At 51.7% G+C, this 27,129-nt stretch overlaps 1 protein-coding gene across 3 annotated transcripts in view; it reads left to right on the forward strand.

Moving 5' to 3' along the window:
* GSE1 (Gse1 coiled-coil protein) overlaps positions 1-27,129 on the forward strand; it is a 352,546-nt gene that overhangs the window by 75,735 nt on the left and 249,682 nt on the right. For all 3 annotated transcript variants that reach the window (XM_075576447.1, XM_075576448.1, XM_075576449.1), the window contains exon 2: positions 15,158-15,329. In XM_075576447.1, coding sequence (XP_075432562.1) covers positions 15,158-15,329 — 172 coding nt within the window. The remainder of the gene's footprint in view (positions 1-15,157; positions 15,330-27,129) is intronic.

Below are 27,129 nucleotides of genomic sequence, written 5' to 3' on the forward strand. Positions count from 1 at the left end.
TCTCCACACCCCCCCCCTTCACCTCCCTCCCACCCCCCTTTACCTCCCCCTCCACCCCCCCCACCCCCCTTCACCTCCCCTCCACACCCCCCCCCTTCACCTCCCCTCCACCCCCCCACCCCCCTTCACCTCCCCTCCACCCCCCCCCTTCACCTCCCCTCCACCCCCCCCTTCACCTCCCCTCCACCACCTCCCCCTTCACCTCCCCTCCACCCCCCCCTTCACCTCCCCTCCACCCCCCCTTCACCTCCCCTCCACCCCCCCTTTACCTCCCCCTCCACCCCTTCACCTCCCCTCCACCCCCTTCACCTCCCCTCCACCCCCCCTTCTCACCTCTCCTCCACCCCCCCTTCACCTCCCTCCACCCCCCCCTTCACCTCCCCTCCACCTCCCCCCTTCGCACCACCTCCCCCCCTTCCCACCACCCCCCCCCCTTCCCACCACCTCCTTCCCACCCCCCTTCCCACCACTTCACCCCTCCTCCCCACCACCTCCCCCCCCCTTCCCCCTCCTCCCACCACCTCCCCCCCTTCCCCCCTCCTCCCCACCCCCTCCCCCCTTCCCACCACCTCCCCCCCCTTTCCACCACCTCCCCCCCCTTCCCACCACCTCCCCCCCTTTCCCCCCCACTACCTCCCCCCCTTCCCCCCCACCTCCTCCCCCCCCTTCCCCCCCACCTCCTCCCCCCCCCTTCCCCCCCACCACCTCCCCCCCTTCCAACCACCTCCCCTCCTCCCCACCACCTCCCCCCTTCCCCCCACCACCTCCCCCCTTCCCCCCCACCACCTCCCCCCCTTCCCCCCCTCCTCCCCCCACCTCCCCCCCACCTCCCCCCCTCCTCCCCCCCACCTCCCCCCCACCTCCCCCCCCTCCTCCCCCCAGAGCGTTGTTACCGTGTTACTGGAGCAGTAGAGCGTTGTTACCGTGTTACTGGAGCAGTAGAGCGTTGTTACCGTGTTACTGGAGCAGTAGAGCGTTGTTACCGTGTTACTGGAGCAGTAGAGCGTTGTTACCGTGTTACTGGAGCAGTAGAGCCTTGTTACCGTGTTACTGGAGCAGTAGAGCGTTGTTACCGTGTTACTGGAGCAGTAGAGCGTTGTTACCGTGTTACTGGAGCAGTAGAGCGTTGTTACCGTGTTACTGGAGCAGTAGAGCGTTGTTACCGTGTTACTGGAGCAGTAGAGCGTTGTTACCGTGTTACTGGAGCAGTAGAGCGTTGTTACCGTGTTACTGGAGCAGTAGAGCGTTGTTACCGTGTTACTGGAGCAGTAGAGCGTTGTTACCGTGTTGCAGTAGAGCGTTGTTACCGTGTTACTGGAGCAGTAGAGCGTTGTTACCGTGTTGCAGTAGAGCGTTGTTACCGTGTTACTGGAGCAGTAGAGCGTTGTTACCGTGTTACTGGAGCAGTAGAGCGTTGTTACCGTGTTACTGGGGCAGTAGAGCGTTGTTACCGTGTTACTGGGGCAGTAGAGCGTTGTTACCGTGTTACTGGAGCAGTAGAGCGTTGTTACCGTGTTACTGGAGCAGTAGAGCGTTGTTACCGTGTTACTGGAGCAGTAGAGCGTTGTTACCGTGTTACTGGAGCAGTAGAGCGTTGTTACCGTGTTACTGGAGCAGTAGAGCGTTGTTACCGTGTTACTGGAGCAGTAGAGCGTTGTTACCGTGTTACTGGAGCAGTAGAGCGTTGTTACCGTGTTACTGGAGCAGTAGAGCGTTGTTACCGTGTTACTGGAGCAGTAGAGCGTTGTTACCGTGTTACTGGAGCAGTAGAGCGTTGTTACCGTGTTACTGGAGCAGTAGAGCGTTGTTACCGTGTTACTGAAGCAGTAGAGCGTTGTTACCGTGTTACTGGAGCAGTAGAGCGTTGTTACCGTGTTACTGGAGCAGTAGAGCGTTGTTACCGTGTTACTGGAGCAGTAGAGCGTTGTTACCGTGTTACTGGAGCAGTAGAGCGTTGTTACCGTGTTACTGGAGCAGTAGAGCGTTGTTACCGTGTTACTGGGGCAGTAGAGCGTTGTTACCGTGTTACTGGGGCAGTAGAGCGTTGTTACCGTGTTACTGGAGCAGTAGAGCGTTGTTACCGTGTTACTGGAGCAGTAGAGCGTTGTTACCGTGTTACTGGAGCAGTAGAGCGTTGTTACCGTGTTACTGGAGCAGTAGAGCGTTGTTACCGTGTTACTGAAGCAGTAGAGCGTTGTTACCGTGTTACTGGAGCAGTAGAGCGTTGTTACCGTGTTACTGGAGCAGTAGAGCGTTGTTACCGTGTTACTGGAGCAGTAGAGCGTTGTTACCGTGTTACTGGAGCAGTAGAGCGTTGTTACCGTGTTACTGGAGCAGTAGAGCGTTGTTACCGTGTTACTGGGGCAGTAGAGCGTTGTTACCGTGTTACTGGGGCAGTAGAGCGTTGTTACCGTGTTACTGGGGCAGTAGAGCGTTGTTACCGTGTTACTGGAGCAGTAGAGCGTTGTTACCGTGTTACTGGAGCAGTAGAGCGTTGTTACCGTGTTACTGGAGCAGTAGAGCGTTGTTACCGTGTTACTGGGGCAGTAGAGCGTTGTGTCTTTGGATCACAGACATGGCGGCATTGGAGCTTAGCTGGGAATCTTGTGGTGTCTTTTTAGGGCTGAGTGAGGAAGATGTTCTGACCGAGCGTGGCAGCTAATGACAGGTTTACCGTGGCGAGGTCAGGCTGCCCTCCTACGCATGCCTGGTTCCCTGGAGCCAGCTGGAAGGCACGAGGGCCTCGCTGGGAGGGCCACAAACCTTAATGGCAAGAACAACAAGGGCTGTGGTCAGTAGTAGAAAGCCAGGCGGCACAGAGACAAGAATTCATTTGAATACTCTGTTACAATTTGGTTCTGCAGAGCAATGCATTGCAGTGCGTAGGGGTGCCAGGCGGCTTCTCCACAAATACTGGACACAATGGTGACACACATATACACACACCCCTCTCACTGCTCCATGCTGTTTCTTCCTCTCCTTGGTCCCACCCCCAGTCTCCTGACGCCTCCTCCTGCCTGATTTGGTTACGTTACCCAGCAGCAGCCCTGCTCTCTCCCTGCTCAGGGAAATCCCAACCCAGAAAGCCGTCAGGTCACTATGTCCAGAGAGGTAATACCGGTGTACACATACACACCCAGAGAGGTAATACCAGTATACACATACACGCCCAGAGAGGTAATACCGGTATACACATACACGCCCAGAGAGGTAATACCGGTATACACATACACTCCCAGAGAGGTAATACCAGTATACACATACACGCCCAGAGAGGTAATACCGGTATACACATACACACGCCCAGAGAGGTAATACCGGTATACACATACCCGCCCAGAGAGGTAATACCAGTATACACATACACACCCAGAGAGGTAATAACGGTATACACATACACGCCCAGAGAGGTAATACCGGTATACACATACACGCCCAGAGAGGTAATACCAGTATACACATACACACCCAGAGAGGTAATATCGGTATACACATACACGCCCAGAGAGGTAATACCGGTATACACATACACGCCCAGAGAGGTAATACCGGTATACACATACACGCCCAGAGAGGTAATACCGGTATACACATACATGTCCAGAGAGGTAATACCGGTATACACATACACACCCAGAGGGGTAATACCGGTATACACATACATGTCCAGAGAGGTAATACCGGTATACACATACACACCCAGAGGGGTAATACCGGTATACACATACACACCCAGAGGGGTAATACCGGTATACACATACACGCCCAGGGAGGTAATACCGGTATACACATACACGCCCAGAGAGGTAATACCGGTATACATATACACGCCCAGAGAGGTAATACCGGTATACACATACACGCCCAGAGAGGTAATACCGGTATCCACATACACGCCCAGAGAGGTAATACCGGTATACACATACACGCCCAGAGAGGTAATACTGGTATACACATACACTCCCAGAGAGGTAATACCGGTATACACATACCCGCCCAGAGAGGTAATACCGGTATACACATACACACCCAGAGAGGTAATACCGGTATACACATACACGCCCAGAGAGGTAATACCGGTATACACACACACGCCCAGAGAGGTAATATCGGTATACACATACACGCCCAGAGAGGTAATACCGGTATACACATACACGCCCAGAGAGGTAATACCGGTATACACATACACACCCAGAGAGGTAATACCGGTATACACATACACGCCCAGAGAGGTAATACCGGTATACACATACACACCCAGAGAGGTAATACCAGTATACACATACACACCCAGAGAGGTAATACCGGTATACACATACATGTCCAGTATCACCTCTAAATATTTACTGGGCATAGTGTCCAAATACAGGACAGTCCGGTTCAATACCGGACACCTGGTAACCCTACTTCTTCCTTGCCAAGCAAGGGGAGGGGGCCGAGGTAAATGGTAGGGTTACCTTTCAAAGCAGTGCCATGAAACGACCTTTTACTTCAGTAGTTTGGTAGGTACGTAACTATCCCACCTCCGGCTCTTATCTGAGAGCCGCAGGAATCCAGTATCTGCCGACAGAGGGCGTCCTTAGTCAGTGACTGCCATCAAGAGAGGTGAGATGGGGGGGAGAGCAAATACTGGGGGAGAGGGGGGTAGTCTGGATGAAAGAGTGAAAGATAAGGAGGGGGGGTGGGGAAGAAGACCATGCTTTTGCCTGAAGCCTTTTAACCCCTTCAGTTAATCCTGTGACTGGTTGAGCCACCTGTGCGGAAGCAGGAATATCCTGAAAACCTGACCTGTTGGGGAGGGTTGTCGTCCGGAGTTGAGCACCGCTTTTAAAAGTATTGAAAGTGGGGGGCTAAGCTCACTCGGGGGGGGGGCTAAGCTCACTCGGGGGGGGAGGTTAGTTTTGATATGTGATGAACCACTGCCCCAGAAAATATGTACAATATAATGTTTAGGCTCCAAACCCCACGTGACCGGCAGCGTCCTTTGACGCTGCGTTGCCATGGCGTTGGGCTTCATGTGACGTCACGCCCCATGACCCCGTGGCGGCATGGAGACGCGTGGACCAAAGCCTGGTAAGTGAGTTTACAGAGGCTTCGCGCTGAATAACCGCCGCGCACCCCCCCTCAAATCTGTCGCGCCCCCCAGTTTGCACACCCCTGCCCTAGAGGATTGGAGCTGCCACGTCTGCCTTACAATATCACCGTGGCACAGCGGGATGAAGGGACCTTGCTCAAGGTCACAGGTAGCTTGGCACGGGGCTTTGAATCTGTCTCACTTCAAAGACCAGCACCCTCTCCACAAGGCGCCCAGCTCCCTGTATTCAGCTCCTCTACCAAATATCGTAAGTCTTCCCGAGATCCGGCTTGAACTCGTACGCGAGCCGTCGTAATCTCTTTTGACGTGAGTGCGAAGGCGAGGAGGGGGAGCGCGCATTAGCGCGAGGAGGCTGGGGACGGGGCAGAGCTGTTAACGCAGCACGCCAGCTTTTTCTCCATTGTGCGCCGCTCCCCGGAGGTAAACGCCACTCAAAGCTTCCCCCCCTTTCCTAACGAGCGGGCTCCTGAAACCTTCCCCGCTCCGTATTTAATTGCCGGCGAGTTGAAAAGGCAAAATCCTGCTTCTGCTTCCCCAGCGTGAGCCGGCAGCGGTGCGAGAGAACAATGCTGCTAGCAGGGGACGCGGCTTTCATTCCCACCGCAAACACTTACAAATGCCGTTTTATTCCTCCTGGCTCGGCGTGGGCCATTTTGTTTTTTTAACCGTGCACCTTCTAACCTGCTGGAAGAGGTTTGGTCCAGGGGAGGCCAACTTCGGTGCTCAAGGGCCACCAACAGGTCAGGTTTTCAGGATATCCTGCTTCAGCACAGGTGGAGCCACTGCTTGAGCCACCTGTGCTGAAGCAGGGATATCCTGAATACCTGATGGCCATTGAGGACTGGAGTTGTAGGCTCTCGAGTTAGAGGATCCTCACCAAGTATTAACCCATACGTTGCTCTGGGTATCAAACCAAGCATACCATCAATACTCCGATTAGGGAAAAGGGGGTATTAAAGTGAGGGGGACGTCTCTTTTTTTTTACTTGCATTCACACACCTCTCAGCTCAGGCCAGATCTGGGTCCAGTCCTGTTTTTGTGGGTTCTGTTGCCTGCATGTCTCAGTGTGAACCCCCAAAGCAGATCAATGTATCTGCACGAGCGCATAGTGATACAAATAATATAAGATAGGAACGGGTGGGAAATAACAGACGGATACAGGCAGGTCCTAGAACCTTGTTTTATTAGACCAGGGGTGGGCAGCTCCAGTCCTCAAGGGCCACCAACGGGTCAGGTTTTCAGGATATCCCTGCTTCAGCACAGGTGGCTCAATCCATGATTAAGCCACCTGTGCTGAAGCAGGGATATCCTGAAAACCAGACCTGTTGGGAGGTTCTCGAGGACTGGAGTTGAGCCCTCCTGCGCTGAAGCATTTCGAGACAATCCAGTGTGATGGTGTATTTATGAAGATCTTTTAGTCGTGTTCCGCAGCACAGTGTGGGAGGGGGGGGGGGGGACAGTAACATTGTATGGCCAAAAAAAGGACATACATGTTAAAGCTGCAGTTCAGTCTTTTTTTTTTTTTGTTTGTTTTTACTTCAATAGTTTCATGTGGGCAATCTCTAATTACCTAAAGAACCGCATAGCTGCCGGTCAATTCGTTCTCCGTTTATTGATCGGCAAAGTTTGGCGACATCTTTAAATATGGGGAATGTAAATCGTTGCTATTGGAACAAGCATGCTTGTTAAAATAGAATACAAGAAAATTGGTCTTTCAAAGTTGTTGTTTTTTTAAACAGAAAATGATAAAAGTATTTTTTCTTACTACAGAACTGATTTATTAAAAAAAACCACACATGCAGGATATTGCCTGAACTGCTGCTTAAAGACAACCTGATACAATAAGAAAGAGCTTCCTGCCCTGAAGAGCTTACACTCTAGGAGAAGGGTGTAGCCTTGTTTCTCAAGCGAAGTGGGCTTTCTTTGACATAAATTCGGACAGGGGAAGAAATTATCCATATCGTTGTCTTTGTTTGACTTTTTTTTTTGCGTGTTCAGGAGCTGCGCATCGAAATAACGCATCGAAATAACGCATGTACTACTGCGCTTAACCCCTTCAGTGCCAGAGGCCGGCAATTCACTGCTAAGCAGATTACAAGGTACTGAAGCGGTTAAAGAGGGTATACATCGGTAAATGTAACATGACATATAAAAGAACATATTTTATAGTAATTATGGAAACAGAGATGTACCGGCTGTTAATTTTTTTTAAATTACTTTAACGGATCTTCTCACCCTTTTAACAGTGTTGTTTATTAATTATTATATTGAAGCGTTTTGAAGATTACGTGTCTGGGAGGTTAAAATGGAACCCGGTGCAGTCTAACGGTTACCATGGTAACCTCAGAATCTGGCGATGCTGGAAACTGAAGGCGGGAGAGGCTCTACTTCCGTTTCGATCAGGTGGTTGCTCCGCTGGAGCGGTCAGTCCGATCACCGCCTTACAAACGCTGCAGACCAGGGAATATCCTACGTGTGCTTTTTTTTATAAATCCGTCTGTACTCTGAGAAAATACTTGTAGCATTTTTTTTTTAACAACTCTGAATTACATTTTTAATGTATTATATGTAACAAGCCCTTTTTGTTTCTTTAGCAACTATTTACCAAGTCACATCCCCTTCCTCTTCTGAAACAGGCTCTGGCACACCCCTTTGTGAGCCCTGCCCTCTCTCTAGCAGTGCACCAATTGTATCTAGTGACTGCCTGGTCACATGATCTTCCCCACATAACTTTGCATCTTTGGTCCTCTTCTGCTGCACTGACAGCCATTTAGTGAACCCCCGAGCCGAATCTTCGCCGATCGATCACAGGAGAACGGATCGATCAGCAACTTAGCTAATTATCATTGTGTGGATTGTATTGGTGCGCATATTAAAGGGGGGAAAACGGCAGCTTGCACAGCAGCTTTAAGGTGAACTCATATAGGCCTCTAATAATAATGATTTTCCTTGTACAGCCGGTCTTCGCTTTTCTGACGGAATGCGTCCCGCAAACCACTGTCCCATAGCGGGTCCATGTTAATCTGCGTTGAATAAGCGGTTCCCGACGTCGGATAATGTGTCCAGCGGACTGCATCGGGCCCCCTGACATTGTACATAGTGATACAGGACCGTAATTGGACCTCAATTATGGACATAGGACAGAAAGAAACATTGATAAATTGCTGTCATTATTCCTGCTGTTATGGTACAATGCGCACCGCACCCTGTAGATTGTAAGCCCCCTGGCCCGTTAGTTCCCACTCTCACTTCTATTGCTCCTATCCTTGTGTTGCACATAACCGCAGCTTCACACACTTTAAGTGTTGTGTATATGGTCCGGGCCATATGAAACATTAACACTAGTTTGTGTAATGCTTGCCGTGTCCCCAGCGCTGTAGATGAGATTTTTGCAGACACGAGTCCCTGTGTAAAGCTTACAATGTGTTTGCCGACACCGTGAACTGAACCAGCTTTCTCTGCGTCGGTGTCGGCGCCTTTACCCACGGAGCCACTCCCTCAGAGACGACTTCCGAGGAGCGTTGCGGCTTTGCCATCACTTCGGTAACCTGTATGGCACGGTCCTTCGTTTGCTTCTTTCCCTGTTCTTTTTATTTGGTCCGTGCTTTAGATCTCCCCCGTCCCTGCTCCCCCCCGAGATGCTCGGGCCTCAGGGGGACGTGCCCCGCGCTGTGACAGCCGGGCCTGGCTGCATCCCTGACTCAATGGCGCTCATTTCTCCTTGTTAGAGCTTCCCGGGGGTGCGGTGACGGCACGGAGAGCCGCTAGTAATTAGCTGCCTGCGTGTCTGGCACACAATGTCGGCCTCCGCAGGGGGAAGGTAGGTGACAGGGCAAGGTCACCTTGGGAGGGGTACGAATTCCCGCAGAATTCAAGGCAATGCTACATTTCTCACCTATTCAGGCCATAGGTCTTATTCTGCAGCCTTTCTTCTTACAGATACACACTATAATCACTCATTTTATGTGAATATATATATATGTCCTCTTCAGCGCTTGTCCATCTACTGCTGGGTGAAGGACTCCTCAAAAATCGCTCTTCTCCACGTTTTCAGATTTCATCCTCCTATCTTACTTTTGGTCGTCGCCTTGATCTCTTGATATCCCTTGTAATGTAGTCCGGCGATGGCGATTTCTTCTTGCGATATGTCCGGCGCACTGCTATTTTAATTTCTTCACCCGTGTGATGTGACTGGCTTTTGTTTGCTATCAAACCCATTAATTATTGTTTCTGTCTCTTTGGGTAATCCACAGCACACACACACTGTCACACACACACACTGTCACACACACACACTGTCACACACACACTGTCACACACACACACACACACACACACACACTCACTCACTCACTCACTCACTCTCACACACACTCACTCACTCTCACACTCACTCACACTCACTCACTCTCACACTCACACACTCTCACACTCACTCTCACACTCACTCACACACTCAATTACTCTCACACTCACTCAATCACACACACTCTTCGCAGGCTCCCCCAGATACACACACACACTGCAGGCTCCCCCCCACACACACACACACTCTGCAGGCTCCCCCAGACACACACAAACACACACACACTCTGCAGGCTCCCCCAGACACACACACACACTCTGCAGGCTCCCCCAGACCCGGCGGGGTTATTTTCTCTGTATGTATGTATAAACTGTTTTTAAACACTGACAAAACTGTAACAATGGTATTTGGGACTAAGGCTACATTTCTAAGGCCGTGATTATACCAGCGCCGGCTGGGCGTACGCGCGATCCGGTGACGTCATCCTCGCGATGGCATGTTGAACTGCAGACAGGAGACAAGGGAGGCGTGGCCGTGAGCGGTTCGCCCTCATTGGCTGAACCGCTCACGTGACGCGGCCGTCGCTCCTGATAAACAAAATCTCATGTGTGCTCTCCAGTCTGACGCTTTGCAGTTTGGCGCCAGTGCTCGCTTTAATTAGATTACTGCATGTTGTTTTTGAGCCACACGACACTGCCAGCCGATTTTGGTATGATCACGGCCTAAGGCTACCAACGACACCGCTTCAGATCAGAACCAACTAGCGCCATTCTTACCCCGGTCACTCGTTTTAAATATCTGGGCATATGGCGCCCATTTAACGGATACGATGGTGGGTGCTCTGCATGGGCAAGAAATATAGCTGTTAAACATTTTTTTTTAATGGAAGCCGTGTCCCCCATTGAGCAGCCGAGAGCTGCAGCATTTTTTGCCGGCACAGTGACATTTAGCTGGCCCACACGTGGTTTGCTCATGATAAAAATATTTCAACGTTGCATTGCCCTCCAGCTGGCCACACGTGTCCCACGCTGTGGCTACACCTCTTGCTTTAATGTTTAGCAACTTTGCCTTAACCTTGTCCGTGCTGGTCTGTCCAGCAGCAGAGGGGTTAAGCCCCGGAAGTGGGGTTTCTTTGCCCTGTCACTTCCCAGCGCTCCGCCCAGTTACTGGATGCTTGACCTGTTCTGTCTGCCAAGTGACACCCAGCCAGAGCCGGGCATGCTGCCAGCGCCTCACAATGCCGACGTTATTACAGCACTTTCCCCCATTGGGTCGTAAGCTCTTGATTCTTTTCCATTAAGTCGATAAATTACCAGCTCTCCCAAACCACAACTCCCTCCCCCACTGACACCCCCCACCCCCTCATCGCCGGCGATTTACTGCAAGCTTGTAATAGCCTCAACTCTCCCAAAAGCTGCCCCAAAATATAGCTGGGAATATCCTCCCAAAAGTAGGTACATGCCTTAACACAACATATATTTGTGGCCACTTGGCCAGTCTCATGGGTTGCAGGATCCTCTGGCATTTGCCGGGGTTAATCCCACGCCCTTAATGTCACCAGAATTAGCTGGGGTAGGTAGAGCATGCCATGGGGGAGGGTGAGCTGCTTTCAAATTGTCTGGGTGCTGTGCAGCACCCAGGCAGTTTGAAGGCAGCCCCCCCCCCCCCCACCCCCTTCCACGCAAGAGATAAAGTGACAGACACGTAACATGCGTGTAATTGCGCCTGTAGCTATTCTCCTGCATCGGCCCATTCTAATCATGCACTTCCAAAGCAAAACACACTGAGAACAGCTGGGGCTGCGCAGCGACATGAATGGAGAGGTGAGATGGCTTTCACAATGGGTCCCCGAGGCCAGGGGAAGGGAGGGGAGTCTCTCCCCCATTCTATCAGTCACCACACAAGGCGCAGGGCTCTGGTTTTATTCCACGGATGTGTAGAAACTGGGTTGTGATATTGTGATGGGGTGCAGCTGGGACACACAAATCTCACACTCACGGCTTTCTCATTGTTGTAATCGTTGCAGAAGTGCATCTGTTGTGTTATACACACACATGCAGAAGCAAAACTTTCTCCTCCAATGCTAAACCCTCACAGCCTGCCCTAAAAGGGTCCTCTTTATGAACTCGTTTTAATCATCGGGATGTTTTGTTACTATTTAATGCAGTGCTGCTCAAAAGTCACAATATATTAATTTCCCATTGTAACGTTGGCACCTGAGCGACTAGCACATTAAATTCACATGGAAATAACACTTAAATTGGGCATCCCACTTCGAAGCACTATTCTTTAACGTACTAGAAGCATGAAGATCGCGCGCGCACACACACGCACACACGCACGCACACACACGCACACACGCACGCACACACACACACACACACACACACACACACACACACACACACACACACACACACACACACACACACACACACACACACACACACACAGTTTTGATATCATTTGTGAAATTCCAGCTGTTGGAGGATTAAAACCTTTTGAAACCAAATAAAATACTTTTGTAGTATTCATAAAAGTGCGCTTAATATTTGAGACCATTGTGCTTCAGCCTCAAACCTCTCGTGGCCCCGTGGCCTTCACACAGTGCTGGCAGGGGGCGAAAGCAGCACTTCCCAGACTCCTCATTCTTCGTTTGAAGTGCCCTTGGGCGTTCGTTAACAAGTTAGCTCCAGGATCACTCAGCTCGGCCCTAATTTGTTGTGATTCTTTGAGGACGTGTTCTGGGCAGCAGAGTCCCTTACAGAGGGACAGAGAGAGGCGAGCTGTTATCGAGAGGGACAGGTCCTCCTTAATTGAGCTGATGCTCTCTGTATATAAACAGATGGCTTCTTTAAATCAATTATTCCTCATTTGTGTAACTGGGGATGGGTTCCTGACAGATACCTCAGGATAAGGGGGGGACGGAGATGTGGCAGTAACGTGTACGTGCATTCGGCTTCCTGAATGATAATCTATCGCACTACCCCTTGGCACGCGAACCTCGTAATATAATCTGAGAGTGAGGGGGACGTCCTGGATGGGGGCGTTTTGCTTGTGATGAGTTAAGAACATTCCTTCCACCCAGCACCCTAAAATCAACATCCCGTACCCAAGCCTGACATACAGGTGTCCCAGGTGGCCCACACTCCTTAAACTCTGTAGAATCAGGACAAAGAGCGGGACGTTACCTAAATGAGAAACGGACGTTACTTGCCCCCAGGCTAATGGCTGCACCTCAGCTCATTAGTTCTCACCTTGACAGAGCCTGTGATTTACAGCCGAAAAGTTGGTTTCGTTTGGCACATTTAAAAAATCTATATTTTCTATCCTTTTCTCCATAGCCCATGGACACTGGCTTAATGTGGCATTATTTCAGGATACTGGCACGTTCTCTTCGAATAATTGGGGCTTTTTGGATGTCTTGGTGTTGCTCTCGGTCAGACACAGAAATAGGGCCTTTGGAAGACAGCAGAAGAGAGAGAAATAACGCAGGGGAAATAACACCACGTTATTTAAGGCCAACCTAATCCTGGCGTCCGTTCCAGCCAGACACTGGGATAAGGGCGTGTCTGGCACAGGGGTGACCAACTCCAGTCCACAAGGGCCACCAACAGGTCAAGTCTTCAGGATATCCCCGCTTCAGCACAGGTGGCTCAGTCTTTGACTGAGCCACTGATTGAGTTACCTGTGCTGAAGCAGGGATACCCTGAAGACCTGACCCGTTGGTGGCCCTTGATGAGTGGAGTTGGCCACTCCTGATCTAGTGCCTTTGCCCTATTTCAGGGTTTGGATGGGAGCATCGCCAGATTTAGGTGCCCTAATGTGATGTTGTGTTTTGGCGTTAGCTTGGCAGAGCTTTGTGAGTCGCTGCTTCCAATGCCAGCGGCTCATTTGCATATAATTTACATCTTATTTTCCCTAGCACCCATTGTCTGTACTGCAAGGCTACGGTTTAATAGAGTTTAATGATTGGGCCTCTATATTGCAGAGTGTTTGCCCAAACATAAACCACTTACACTTAGATTGTAAGCTCTTCGGGGCAGGGACTCCTTTTTCCTAATGTTACTTTTATGTCGGAAGCGCTTATTCCCATTATGTGTTATATTATGATGTCACGCGTATTACTCCTGTGACGCGCTGTGTGCATAAAGCTATAAATACGGTGTTACCGCTTTGATGCCAGAATGGACTGGAAAGCATTGGGTGGCAGGACCCCCTGGCAGTGGAAGAGTTATAAAGTAGCAGCATGCCCTTGGGACCAAGTTCCTATAATGATGTGTCCTTGTTCCCCCGACCAGAACCCCCTTTTTCCCTAGAGGATAAAGAGATACCGAGATGCTCTCTGTTTGGTTTGCTCCATCCTATCTTGTACATGACATCCAGTATTGAAAGGACAACATGACGGCAATTTTATTTCATCCCCGGCAGCCTATATTTTGATCCGGTTTTCAGGATATCCATGCACAGGTGGCTCAGTCTTCGGTGGTCTTTGAGCCACCTGTGCTGAAGCAGGCTCGTCGACTGAGCCACTGATTGCAGCTGGGATATCCTGAAAACCTGACCTGTTGCGGGGTCTGGAGGACTGTAGTTGCGCGCCCCTGCCCTGTGATGGTTTTATATGGCACTTGGCGTTAGGAATGAGAGCTGGCAGGCCTCTTGCGGTTGATACTGAAATGACGCGGGACGCGTTGTTCTGTATAATGCATCATTTTCTGTGAAGCTCGCACTGAGGACACAGTAACAGAGAGGGAGAACGGCTAAAAAGCATACCGTCTGCCATCTCCTTTTTATTTTATTACTTAACTCAGGTTGTCAACTCCAGGCCCTATGCCCCACCCCCAACAGGTCAGGTTTTCAGGATATCCCTGCTTCAGCACGAGCCTCTGATTGAGCCACCTGTGCTGAAGCAGGGATATCCTGAAAACCTGACCTGTTGGGCGGGTCTTGAGGACTGGAGTTGAGAACCTGTGAGTTAACTCCTTTGCTGCCAGAGCAGCATCATGATTCCATGTGGCTGCTCAGTGCGGTAAGGGTTAAACGCGTTTGGCTGCCAGCAAGCTTGCTGTAATGTGCAATCTGGGTCAGGTTTCACCAGGGCATATACAGACACTTTGCCACACACAGGCCAGCTGTCCCTGGCTACACAGGAAGGAGCAGCACACGCTGCTCTCTTACCCAGGGGGGCTCAACTCCAGTCCTTAAGACCCTCCACCAGGTCAGGTTTTAAGGATATCTCAGCTTCAGCACAGGTGGCCCAGTCCTGATTGAGCCACCTGTGCTTAAGCCGGGACTGACATTTGAGCAACCTGTGCTGAAGCAGGGACTGATTGAGCCACCTGAGCTGAAGCAGAGGCCCCGTGCTCTTCGCCAAAGCATTTAAATTAAATCCCGGGGGAGCTCTGTATGTCACTTGCCTTGTCTCTGTGGCTTCTGGCGACGCATCGCCATGGCAGTGCCGCGGCGTCACATGACATCAGAAAACGCCGGAGAGAAGGTAAGGGGGGCGGGGGGGGCGAGCAGGGTGGAGAGCAGACGGGGGCGCAGATGAGAAAGTTTGTGCACCCCTGGTATATACAATATGACACGCATCCTTTGCAACTCTTGCATTAAATATTTTTATGTGATTTATCCCTGAGACCTGCGTTTCTGCGCACTTTACGCTCCCTGCGCATGTTGTGTGTGTGCTTGTCAGACATGCATTTCCAAAGGTCATAAGACATTGTTAACAGCTATTTCTTTGTTTTGTCCAGGCCGCTCCTCCGAACCGCGATGCTGGACATCTGAGCCGCGCTCCGAGCTCCTGCAGCACCGCCCCCCTAGTGGCAGAACCTGAAAAAAGCCCCAAGACAGGCAAATCTCTTACTGCCGATCGTTGCCCGGAGACCAGCGCCGAGGTGGAATGTGCAGATCACGGGGCTGCAAGTAGGTGGCGCTCTGCATCATGCATGAGATCAAGATGGGTGCAATGTGTGCGTTCTGCGGTACAACGAAATCCAGATGTAACCAAGGCCAGCGGTGCTCTACTCCACTCCTCAGGACACCCCAACAGGTCAGGTTTTAAGGATATCCCTGCTTCAGCACAGGTGGCACAATCAGTCCCTGCTTCAGCACAGGTGGCTCAGTCGACTGAGCCACTGATTGAGCCACCTGTGCTGAAGCTGGGATATCCTTGAGACCTGACCTGTTGGGGGGTCCTGAGGAGTGGAGTAGAGCACCGCTGCCCTAGTCCATTGTCCCCCAGGGGTGCTTGTGATGAGCTGGAAGGCTGTCGGTCGGACAGAGTTATTGTATGCATGCACGCCGGCAGCGACGGGATCTATCGCTAATAAAAATGTTTGCCTTCTATTTCAAGTAGAAAGCCTGAATTTGACAAGTGACATTTACAAACGTGTCATTACATTCACAAACCGCAATTATGGCGCCGCCGCCATTTTGGGTGGAAAATGATGTTGGCAGTAATTATTTTCAGGCTCTACCCTGTTTTATTGGAACATAAATAAATGGGACAATTTGGGGGGGGGGGGGGAATCCTCAGAGGTTGCGTTATCTCAATAGGGGTACCCTGCAGGAACAAAAGGTTGAGAAACACTGACGGAGTCCATGCTATGTGGTATAACCCTTCCGATTGGCTCCCGTGGAAGATGTTAGATTTTCCCTGACGTCCCAGTACAATGCCTGGGTAGTACACCTTCAGAAGGTATACAAATGCTATTCTGTAGCTCTGCGCGTTCAGCGATTAACATCTGGTGCGTGTGCGCGCGCGTGTAAATATTAACCCTTTCACTGCAAGGATGAAAGAGATTAGGAACCAATGGGTTAATTTTCACTGCTGGCTTTCAAAAAGCATTTTAACCTTGGACTCTAGGGGCTAACGTCCACCTCAATAGCAGGGAAGGACATTAAAGACATGTCACCGCTCCCCCATCCCCCCTTTTTTTGCTGCAGCGGCACCCTGAAACCATGCTTAGCTTAGCAGCATCTCCCGGGAGCAAGAGGGTTAAAGGTATGCAGAAGGAGGCAGAGCAGGTATAGAAGCCCTGAGGTTGCTTAGCCCCCCGCGGGCAGGACAGGTGCTGGATTATCCGCCTCCTCCCCTCTCTCCTCCTTATCTGGGCCCAAGGCAGGTGAACTCGTTTTCCTGTTATTATGGGGAGGTCCCAGGCCCTGGCTGCCTGCCAGGTGATTCTCCAATTTTCGGCTGCTGCCTTGCTGGAAGCTGATAGCTAGGTGTGTGTGTGTGTGTGTGTGTGTGTTACTCACTTCACCTGTGTGAGTGGGAGGCCAGGCCCAACCTCTGCAGCAGCTGTGGCAGAGTTAACTCTGTCCCTTCCTGCTGAGTTTTGTAACACTGGTGCAATGCAGGGATCCCCAAAGGCAAGGTGTGCGCAAACTGGGGGGCTGGAGATTTTTCTGGGGGGGGCGGGCGGTTGCAGAGGCGTCAAATGATGCCGCGGGGTCATGTGACGCGGCGTCATTTGACGCAGCTTCAAGGTAGTAGGGGGTGCGGCCACCGGGGCAGGCAAGATAGGGGGCGCAGTAGCAACAGTGTGCGCTCCCTTGTGCTAAGGGAAGTGTTGTATGAATTTATATCGCTGCCAATATCTTTCTATAGCAGTGTGTGTTTGTGTGTGTGTGTGTGTGTGTGTGTGTGTGTGTGTGTGTGTGTATTATACACAATACCAATTTATACATAAATAATTATGTGATAATAATCCAACAGTATATGTGTAAATATTGGGTGCACCCTAGAGAAAACAATGCATACAAATTCCAAATACAGTGTGAACAATAAAAGAACAACCAAAAGGTTGGGACTAACATGTAACAGCCAGCGGCTGAATATAGGGACTGGCAGAAAAACACAGGACCAATATTTCTAAATGAGTATACTGGCGTCTAGAGACTCATTAAATCCCCCTGGAGACTAGGTACCCAGAGTATAGATCCAATAGGTTTCCCTAAGGCATAACCTCTTGAATGTATCCCCTCCTAATAGAGAGGGAGAGATGTGTTCTAACCCGATAATAGTTAAGGATGCTGGATCCCTATTATGTTTAATACAAAAATGTCGAGATAAACTGTGTGCCTGATTTCCATGGATCACATTGCGTCTATGCTCCAAGAATCTAGTGCTAAGTGCACGAATAGTACGGCCCACATATTGTGGACCGCAGGAGCATGAGATCATGTAAATAACGTATGTTGACAAACAGTTTATAGTGCCCTTAACCTTATGTGAAGAGTGATTAGCAAATGATATAAAGCAATCCTTGGATATAAGGTGCTTACAGGTAAGACACACCGTCCTCTACCTCAAGTAAAATTACCAAAATCGCAAACTGATCATTCTCCGCTCCATCCCATATTAAAATAATATCGTCGATGAAACGGCCATAGAAAACCAGGCCCGCCACCAGCCCAGCATTGGCCCACACATGAGGTCCTACCACAACCTCATGTAGAGGTTAGCATAACTGGGGCCGAACCTGGTGCCCATGGCCGTTCCAAAAATAGTTATGTTGTCAAATAAATGATATACTGGAGAGGAGACATTCTGTGTGTGTGGGGTGTTGAGAGAAGTCTTGCTACAAAAAGTACCTAACTGCTTTGGGCCCCTGTGATGATCAATGCAAGTGTAGAGTGTACATTTTACACGCGAAGAAGAGGCTTGTGACGCTTTGAAAGCCTGCTACATATTATTACGTCTGATGTACGTATGTATCATTTTATCTATATATACTGCCAGCCATGTACTCAGCGCTTTACAACATTACACTAGGAGGTAAGTAGTGTACATTACAAACACCCGGCTGGTTCGCCCTCATTGGATGAACCGCTCACTTCACGCGGCCGCCGCGCGGAAAAACAAATCTGCTGCGCGTTTGCTCTTCATCGCGCTCGCGCGCACTCTGGCCGGCCCGCATCGCTGCTGCACTTTGTTTGCGCAGCGCGTGAAATCGCACGCGCTGTCGCTTTCACTATAATCGCGGCCTTAGAGATGAGTAGGGGTGTAACGAGAGATCAGAGCTGAGCCATATGGAGACGCAGAGGAGGGTAAGGCCTTAAAAATAAGGAGGAGAGTGCTGTAGTTTATATGGAAATTAATGATGAACTCTTATTATTTCCCAAAGGAACGGCGTGTTTACTGCTTCTTCATCTTTAATATGATCACATTGGGAAATGAAGTAAAACTCGAGTTCTTTTTTCTCTGTACACAGCGTGCGTCTGTGCGTTGCTCGCCTCCCGCTGGAGTTGTACTGTTGTGTTTGCTATTTTCCGTGAACCTCCTGGGGATTCTTTCCTCTTGGATGTTTTCTTTGGTAAATCTGGTGCTGTTTTTTTTTTTAATTCGATCCCCACTAGGAATTGTGCGATGAGAGAGTTGGGGAAGCGGGTTGAGATTCCATTGCTGGCGTCTTGCGCATGTCATTATATCTCCCAGAAGCGTAGGCACCTGGAACATATATTTATACAATCGAATGTAAAACACAGCACATAAACACCCCACGTGTGAGCACATTCACATGGTCTGCAACCCTGCCCTTCCCCATTATCTCTTAGCATACATGGCTTCCACTGCAGCCAGGGATTCTGGGTAATGACATGCGAATGAGCACACACTGTCACCTTTTGCTTCTCATCCATTTTAACATGGACCCCTGTAAGCTTATACCTGCCGCCTTACACCGCGCTGTCCAGCACAGCCTGGGTTACAGAAGTGCAGGGCCAGTAACCCTGCTCACAGACAGCTGTTTGGGTCTCATCCGCGTGAAGATGATTATACAATATATAATATAATACATTTTTGTGCTAGGAGTGCTTTGCAGTGACAGAATAATAACGGTGGTATATTATATCCAAAGCTGAGCCAGCACAGTACTGTTTCAAGATTGAGGCATGAGAGGAGGAGAGAGAAGAAGCGGATAGTGAAGATTGATGCCTTTATTAGAGACATTTTTAAATGCTAGAAACGATATAGTGAGTTATCTCTCCGAATCTGCGACATTCTGCGATGTTACTGCCATTGAATCCTATGCAAACGCTGATATTCTGCGTAATAACGGGAAGCGCTGCATTATAATGTGACGTTACTGCCATTGAATGGCACTTCAGTGCTGGAACGCGCAGGATATATGTCACTTTCCCCCCAGGTTCCCATGGGGGGGAATCTGATAAAGGGGGGAAGAACGTGAGGGGAAGAGCGTGAGAGAGGTGGGGGGGAGGGGGAGAGAGAGATGGGGAGAAGAGAAGGGTGGGGGGGGAGGAGAGAGGTGGGGAGAGTGGGGGGGGGGAGGAGAGAGAGATGGGGAGGAGAGTGGGGGGGAGGAGGAGAAAGAGGTGGGGAGGAGAGTGGGACACACACACACACACACACACACACACACACACACACCTCTCACCGCTCCATGTGGTTTCCTCCTCTACTTGGCCCCCACCTCAGACACCTGACACTTCCTCCTGATTGGTTGCTGCTGGGTAATGTAGCCAATCAGGATGCAGGAAGCTGCTCTCTCCCTACTCAGGAAAATCCTGTGCCCCCTCCAAGCCGGACAGGTCACTGTGTCCAGAGGGGTAATACCGGTATACACATACACGCCCAGAGAGGTAATACCGGTATACACATACACGCCCAGAGAGGTAATACCGGTATACACATACACGCCCAGAGAGATAATACCGGTATGCGCATACACGCCCAGAGAGGTAATACCGGTATACACATACATGCCCAGAGAGGTAATACTGCTATACACATACATGTCCAGAGGTAATACCGGTATACACATACACGCCCAGAGAGGTAATACCGGTATACACATACACGCCCAGAGAGGTAATACCGGTATACACATACACGCCCAGAGAGGTAATACCGGTATACACATACACGCCCAGAGAGGTAATACCGGTATACACATACACGCCCAGAGAGGTAATACCGGTATACACATACACGCCCAGAGAGGTAATACCGGTATACACATACACGCCCAGAGAGGTAATACCGGTATACATATACACGCCCAGAGAGGTAATACCGGTATACACATACACGCCCAGAGAGGTAATACCGGTATACACATACACGCCCAGAGAGGTAATACCGGTATACACATACACGCCGCCCAGAGAGGTAATACCGGTATACACATACACACCCAGAGAGGTAATACCGGTATACACATACACGCCCAGAGAGGTAATACCGGTATACCCATACACACCCAGGGAGGTAATACCGGTATACACATACACTCCCAGAGAGGTAATACCTGTATACACATACACGCCCAGGGAGGTAATACCGGTATACACATACACGCCCAGAGAGGTAATACCGGTATACACATACATGTCCAGAGAGGTAATACCGGTATACACATACACGCCCAGAGAGGTAATACCGGTATACACATACACGCCCACAGAGGTAATACCGGTATACCCATACACACCCAGGGAGGTAATACCGGTATACACATACACTCCCAGAGAGGTAATACCTGTATACACATACACGCCCAGAGAGGTAATACCGGTATACACATACACGCCCAGAGAGGTAATACCGGTATACACATACACGTCCAGAGAGATAATACCGGTATGCGCATACACGCCCAGAGAGGTAATACCGGTATACACATACACACACGCCCAGAGAGGTAATACCGGTATACACATACACGTCCAGAGAGGTAATACCGGTATATACATACACGTCCAGAGAAGTAATACTGGTATACACATACACGCCCAGAGAGGTAATACTGGTATACACATACACGCCCAGAGAGGTAATACCGGTATACACATACACGTCCAGAGAAGTAATACTGGTATACACATACACGCCCAGAGAGGTAATACCGGTATACACATACACGCTCAGAGAGGTAATACCGGTATACACATACACACCCAGAGTGGTAATACCGGTATACACATACACTCCCAGAGAGGTAATACCGGTATACCCATACACGCCCAGAGGGGTAATACCGGTATACACATACACGTCCAGAGAAGTAATACCGGTATACACATACACGCTCAGAGAGGTAATACCGGTATACACATACACGTCCAGAGAAGTAATACCGGTATACACATACACGCCCAGAGAGGTAATACCGGTATACACATACATGCCCAGAGAGGTAATACCGGTATACACATACACGCCCAGAGAGGTAATACCGGTATACACATACACGCTCAGAGAGGTAATACCGGTATACACATACACACCCAGAGTGGTAATACCGGTATACACATACACGCCCAGGGAGGTAATACCGGTATACACATACACTCCCAGAGAGGTAATACCGGTATACACATACACGCCCAGAGAGGTAATACCGGGTATACACATACACGCCCAGAGAGGTAATACCGGTATACACATACACACCCAGAGTGGTAATACCGGTATACACATACACTCCCAGAGAGGTAATACCGGTATACCCATACACGCCCAGAGAGGTAATACCGGTATACACATACACGTCCAGAGAAGTAATACCGGTATACACATACACGCTCAGAGAGGTAATACCGGTATACACATACACGTCCAGAGAAGTAATACCGGTATACACATACACGCCCAGAGAGGTAATACCGGTATACACATACATGCCCAGAGAGGTAATACCGGTATACACATACACGCCCAGAGAGGTAATACCGGTATACACATACACGCTCAGAGAGGTAATACCGGTATACACATACACACCCAGAGTGGTAATACCGGTATACACATACACGCCCAGGGAGGTAATACCGGTATACACATACACGCCCAGAGAGGTAATACCGGTATACCCATACACGCCCAGAGAGGTAATACCGGTATACACACACGCCCAGAGAGGTAATACCGGTATACACATACGTGTCCAGTATTACGTCTAATGTTTTACTGGACAGAGTCCGAATACAGGACAGTCCCGTTCAATACTGGACACCCCTGAATGATTGCACTGTGAAACGTGCTTTATATACCCGTTAATATACCCAAATATTGTCTCTGCCGTATCCCCTATTATTCTCGGTGGCAAAGCTAGGCAGGAGGTCTCACTGCTGTAACTGGCACAGGCTGCGGGCTCACTGGGCACCTGCACAGCTTGCCCTGGTGAGATGGGCAGGCCGCCTGCTTTCGTTTCGCATCCCCCCCTTCCACCCCTCTCCACCCCCTCTTGGCTGAGGGAAGGAAAAACGGTCCCAATTTGCAGTCAATAAATTAGCCGTTGCTGCGAGCCAGGCAGACAGGCGATCAGGAAGTGGCTCGGAGTGCAATCCGGACTTGGAAGAAGGGGGAGACCTGGGAGGGGGTGAGGGAGGGAGGGAGGGTGAGGGAGAGGGTGAGAGAGAGGGAAGGTGAGGCTGACAGACTGCACGCTGCCTGTGTGGGCTCAGCCAGAGCAGGAGACATGTAGTTGAACTTAGTACAGAAGGCACAGCTGAAGTTACAACACCCTAACCCCCTCCCCCCCCCCCCTTCCTTCGCCCTCCCCCACCTCCCCACGGGAGGGAGCCGGTGTCCCCATGGAGGGGAGCAGCAGGGGATGGATTCCAAGCCGTATGGGTGAGTCTGTGCCAGGGGGGGAGAGGGGAGGGAAAGTGGGAGGGTTGTGAAGGAGGGGGGAGGGGGAGAGTCCCTGTCAGTTACACCCCCCCCCCCTAATTCCTCTCTTCCTCTGTGTCACGAAAGGTAACCCCTTCACCACTGGAGGGATACGCGCAGATAATACAGATAATGCCTCTATAACATGGCGGTAGATGCAGCCACGGCGCTCGTAGCCCCCTCGCCTCGTGGTTTTTATTGTCGTGCAATAGAGTAGAAGACTGAGCCACGGATTGAGCCACCTGGGCTGAAGCAGGGATAACCTGACCTGTTGGTGGCCCTTGAGGACTGGAGTTGCCCACCCCTTCTTTTAACCCCTAAGTTGCTGGCCATTCGCTGGTCTGTGTAGAGATATGTGGCATCCATATTCCGCGCCACCACACTCGTGGGGTAACGCGCCTTTAGAGCAGGGGTCTCGATCTCCGTGCTCAAGGGCCACCAACAGGGCAGTTTTTATGGATATCCCTGCTTCATCACAGGTGGCTCAATTAGAGGCTCTGTCTGAGCCACTGATTGAGCCACCGGTGCTGAAGCAGGGATATCCATAACAACCCTTGTTGGTGGTCCCTGCTTTAGAAGTTAACCTCATATTTGCAGCAATGGGGATTCCTACCACAAATCCCTCCTAAATCTGCTAGATGCTGAGCTAACCCCCCCCACTCTCTGCCCCTGCTTCCCCCCCACTCTCTGCCCCTGCTTCCCCCCCACTCTCTGCCCCTGCTTCCCCCCCACTCTCTGCCCCTGCTTCCCCCCCACTCTCTGCCCCTGCTTCCCCCCCACTCTCTGCCCCTGCTTCCCCCCCACTCTCTGCCCCTGCTTCCCCCCCACTCTCTGCCCCTGCTTCCCCCCCACTCTCTGCCCCTGCTTCCCCCCCACTCTCTGCCCCTGCTTCCCCCCCACTCTCTGCCCCTGCTTCCCCCCCACTCTCTGCCCCTGCTTCCCCCCCACTCTCTGCCCCTGCTTCCCCCCCACTCTCTGCCCCTGCTTCCCCCCCACTCTCTGCCCCTGCTTCCCCCCCACTCTCTGCCCCTGCTTCCCCCCCACTCTCTGCCCCTGCTTCCCCCCCACTCTCTGCCCCTGCTTCCCCCCCACTCTCTGCCCCTGCTTCCCCAGCTCTCCTTCATCTCTCTGCCTCTCTAATCTCCTTCTCTCTATCACTCGTCCCCCTTCATCTGCCACTAGCTCTGCCTCTGATCTGCCTGTATCACTGGCTCCCTTTCATCTCCGTGCCTCTGTGTAATTAGCTGCTCTGCCTGTGCATCACTCACTCGCGCTCACACCCCTGTGTTACTAGCTGTCTCCAGCCTCCTAGAGCACCAGTGTAATGTCTTCTTACTCCTTCTCTGCTCCGTTAACTCTTTCTTTTCCTTCTCTGCATCACTAAATGTTCTCTCTCACAGCTCCTCCTCCCTCCCCCCGCACTCTCCTTCCCCCCACCCTCTCCTTCCCCCCACACTCTCCTTCCCCCCGCACTCTCCTTCCCCCCGCACTCTCCTTCCCCCCGCACTCTCCTTCCCCCCGCACTCTCCTTCCCCCCGCACTCTCCTTCCCCCCACACTCTCCTTCCCCCCGCACTCTCCTTCCCCCCGCACTCTCCTTCCCCACGCACTCTCCTTCACCCCACACTCTCCTTCCCCCCCGCACTCTCCTTCCCCCCACACTCTCCTTCCCCCCGCACTCTCCTTCCCCCCGCACTCTCCTTCCCCCCGCACTCTCCTTCCCCCCGCACTCTCCTTCCCCCCGCACTCTCCTTCCCCCCGCACTCTCCTTCCCCCCGCACTCTCCTTCCCCCCGCACTCTCCTTCCCCCCCGCACTCTCCTTCCCCCCGCACTCTCCTTCCCCCCGCACTCTCCTTCCCCCCGCACTCTCCTTCCCCCCGCACTCTCCTTCCCCACGCACTCTCCTTCCCCCGCACTCTCCTTCCCCCCGCACTCTCCTTCCCCCCCGCACTCTCCTTCCCCTCACACTCTCCTTCACCACGCACTCTCCTTCCCCCCCGCACTCTCCTTCCCCCCCGCACTCTCCTTCCCCCCGCACTCTCCTTCCCCCCGCACTCTCCTTCCCCCCGCACTCTCCTTCCCCCCGTACTCTCCTTCCCCCCGCACTCTCTTTCCCCCCGCACTCTCCTTCCCCCCGCACTCTCCTTCCCCCCCGTACTCTCTTTCCCCCCCCACGCACTCTTTCCCCCCCCCACGCACTCTCTTCCCTCCCCCCACGCACTCTCTTCCCTCCCCCACGCACTCTCTTCCCTCCCCCACGCTCTCTCTTCCCTCCCCCACGCACTCTCTTCCCTCCCCCCCACACACTCTCTTTCCCTCCCCCCCCCACGCACTCTCTTCCCCCCCTCGCTCTCTCCCCACCCCCCTCGCTCTCTCCCCACCCCCCTCACTCTCTCTCCCTCCCTCCCGCTCCCTCCTTCCCTCTCTCGCTCTCGGCACTTGTAGAGATGTCTTGGATGCTCTGATTGTGTCACCTGTGTACCCGCTGGGGCAGACAGCGCAGAGACAGGTGGCGTTGGGAAGCTCTGCAGCCTGAGATGACCCTGGCCCGGTGGCGTAGCCGGCATGTGCCGGGGGACAGGGCAGTGCTCCCATCACCGTACACATCTTGGAGAAACATCGTCTCTTACCATTTCTAGTTTTGCCTTTTATAATTGTATTCGCAACAAGGCAATTGCTGTTAACCCCTTCGCTGCCAGAAACGCGGGCCCCTCTGGCAGCTAAGGGGTAATTGGGGGGTTTATTTGAGGCAAGGGCAGGGGGGGAGGGTAACCGCAGTCTTCAAAGGCCACCAATAGGTCAGGTGTTGGGGATATCCCTGCTTCAGAGCCACTGATTGAGCCACCTGTGCTGAAGCAGGGATATCCTGAAAACCTGACCTGTTGGTGGCTCTTGAGTACTGGAGTTGCACCCCCCTGGGCTAGCGGGACGTGCCCTTTATTTAACGCAGTCCGATATGGCGTTCTGTTCAGCTCACTTGAGTTGCGCGCACCGCTCCTGCATCTCACCCCTGTGGGTGACCCCTCTCTGGGGTCCTGCAAAGCGAGGCCAGGGACTTCTCATGGCGATGCATCGTCCAGCCGATGGTGATAAGATTGTAAGCTCTTCGGGGCAGGGATTTCCTTTCCTCGGGTCTGATTTTGCTGCACTTATTGTATTATTATAATTCCCTGTACTGTATTGTCTGTGAAGCGCTGAGTACATTTTTGGCGCTATATAAATAAAGACGTGCAATACAATAAGGTGACAGAGGAGGAATGAGTGCTGCTCTCGGGCTGGGAAGGGCCTGCAGACCCATACGCAGGGTTACCAGGTGTCCAGTATTGAACTGGACTGTCCTGTATTCGGACACTCTGTCCAGTAAATAATTAGAGGTAATACTGGACATGCATGTGTATACCGGTATTGCCTCTGGACATAGTCACCTGACCGGCTTGGGGGGGCCGCAGGATTTCGCTGAGCAGGGAGAGAGCTGATGCTGGGTAATGCAGCCAATCAGGAGGAGGAGGTGGGGCCAAGGAGAGGAGGAAACAGCATGGAGGGGAGAGGTGTGTGTGTTCCTAGAGTGCGTCGCACCTTTCACCTTTTTTTTTTTTTAAATGGCAAACTCAGTTTCACTTCCTCAGAGAGTAAGGCTGCGTCCATACTGTGGCAGACAGCGCGGACGCGTCCACACGATGACCGACCGAACAAACTGCCTTAATGCAGTGTTCACGTACATACAGCGTGCGGGCGCGTGCACGCGGAGGCAGGAGGGGGGCAGTTAAAACTGATTTCTCGCACGATTGGGAGGTCACGTGAGCGGTTCGCCCAATGAGGGCGAACCAGCTCCGTGACGTCATTGGCACGCCCATGGACGGCGCGCGTTGGCGGAGGGAAAGCGGGTGCTTTCCCTGGCTATGGTACGCGCGCCTCCGCACGGGAGAAATGTCTATGGGCGCAGCCTAATTCTTGGAGGGTCGGCATGTTTCTGTATCAGGGACTGTCAGCCGGTACTAAGAATTTAGATTGGTTTGTGAGTCTGCGCTTTTTTTCTCACTATGCGTCAGAATTATGTGTGCTTTTCTGTGGTAGTGTGTGTGT

The sequence above is a fragment of the Ascaphus truei genome, chromosome 19, assembly GCF_040206685.1.
Source record: "Ascaphus truei isolate aAscTru1 chromosome 19, aAscTru1.hap1, whole genome shotgun sequence".
Taxonomy (NCBI): Eukaryota; Metazoa; Chordata; class Amphibia; order Anura; family Ascaphidae; genus Ascaphus; species Ascaphus truei.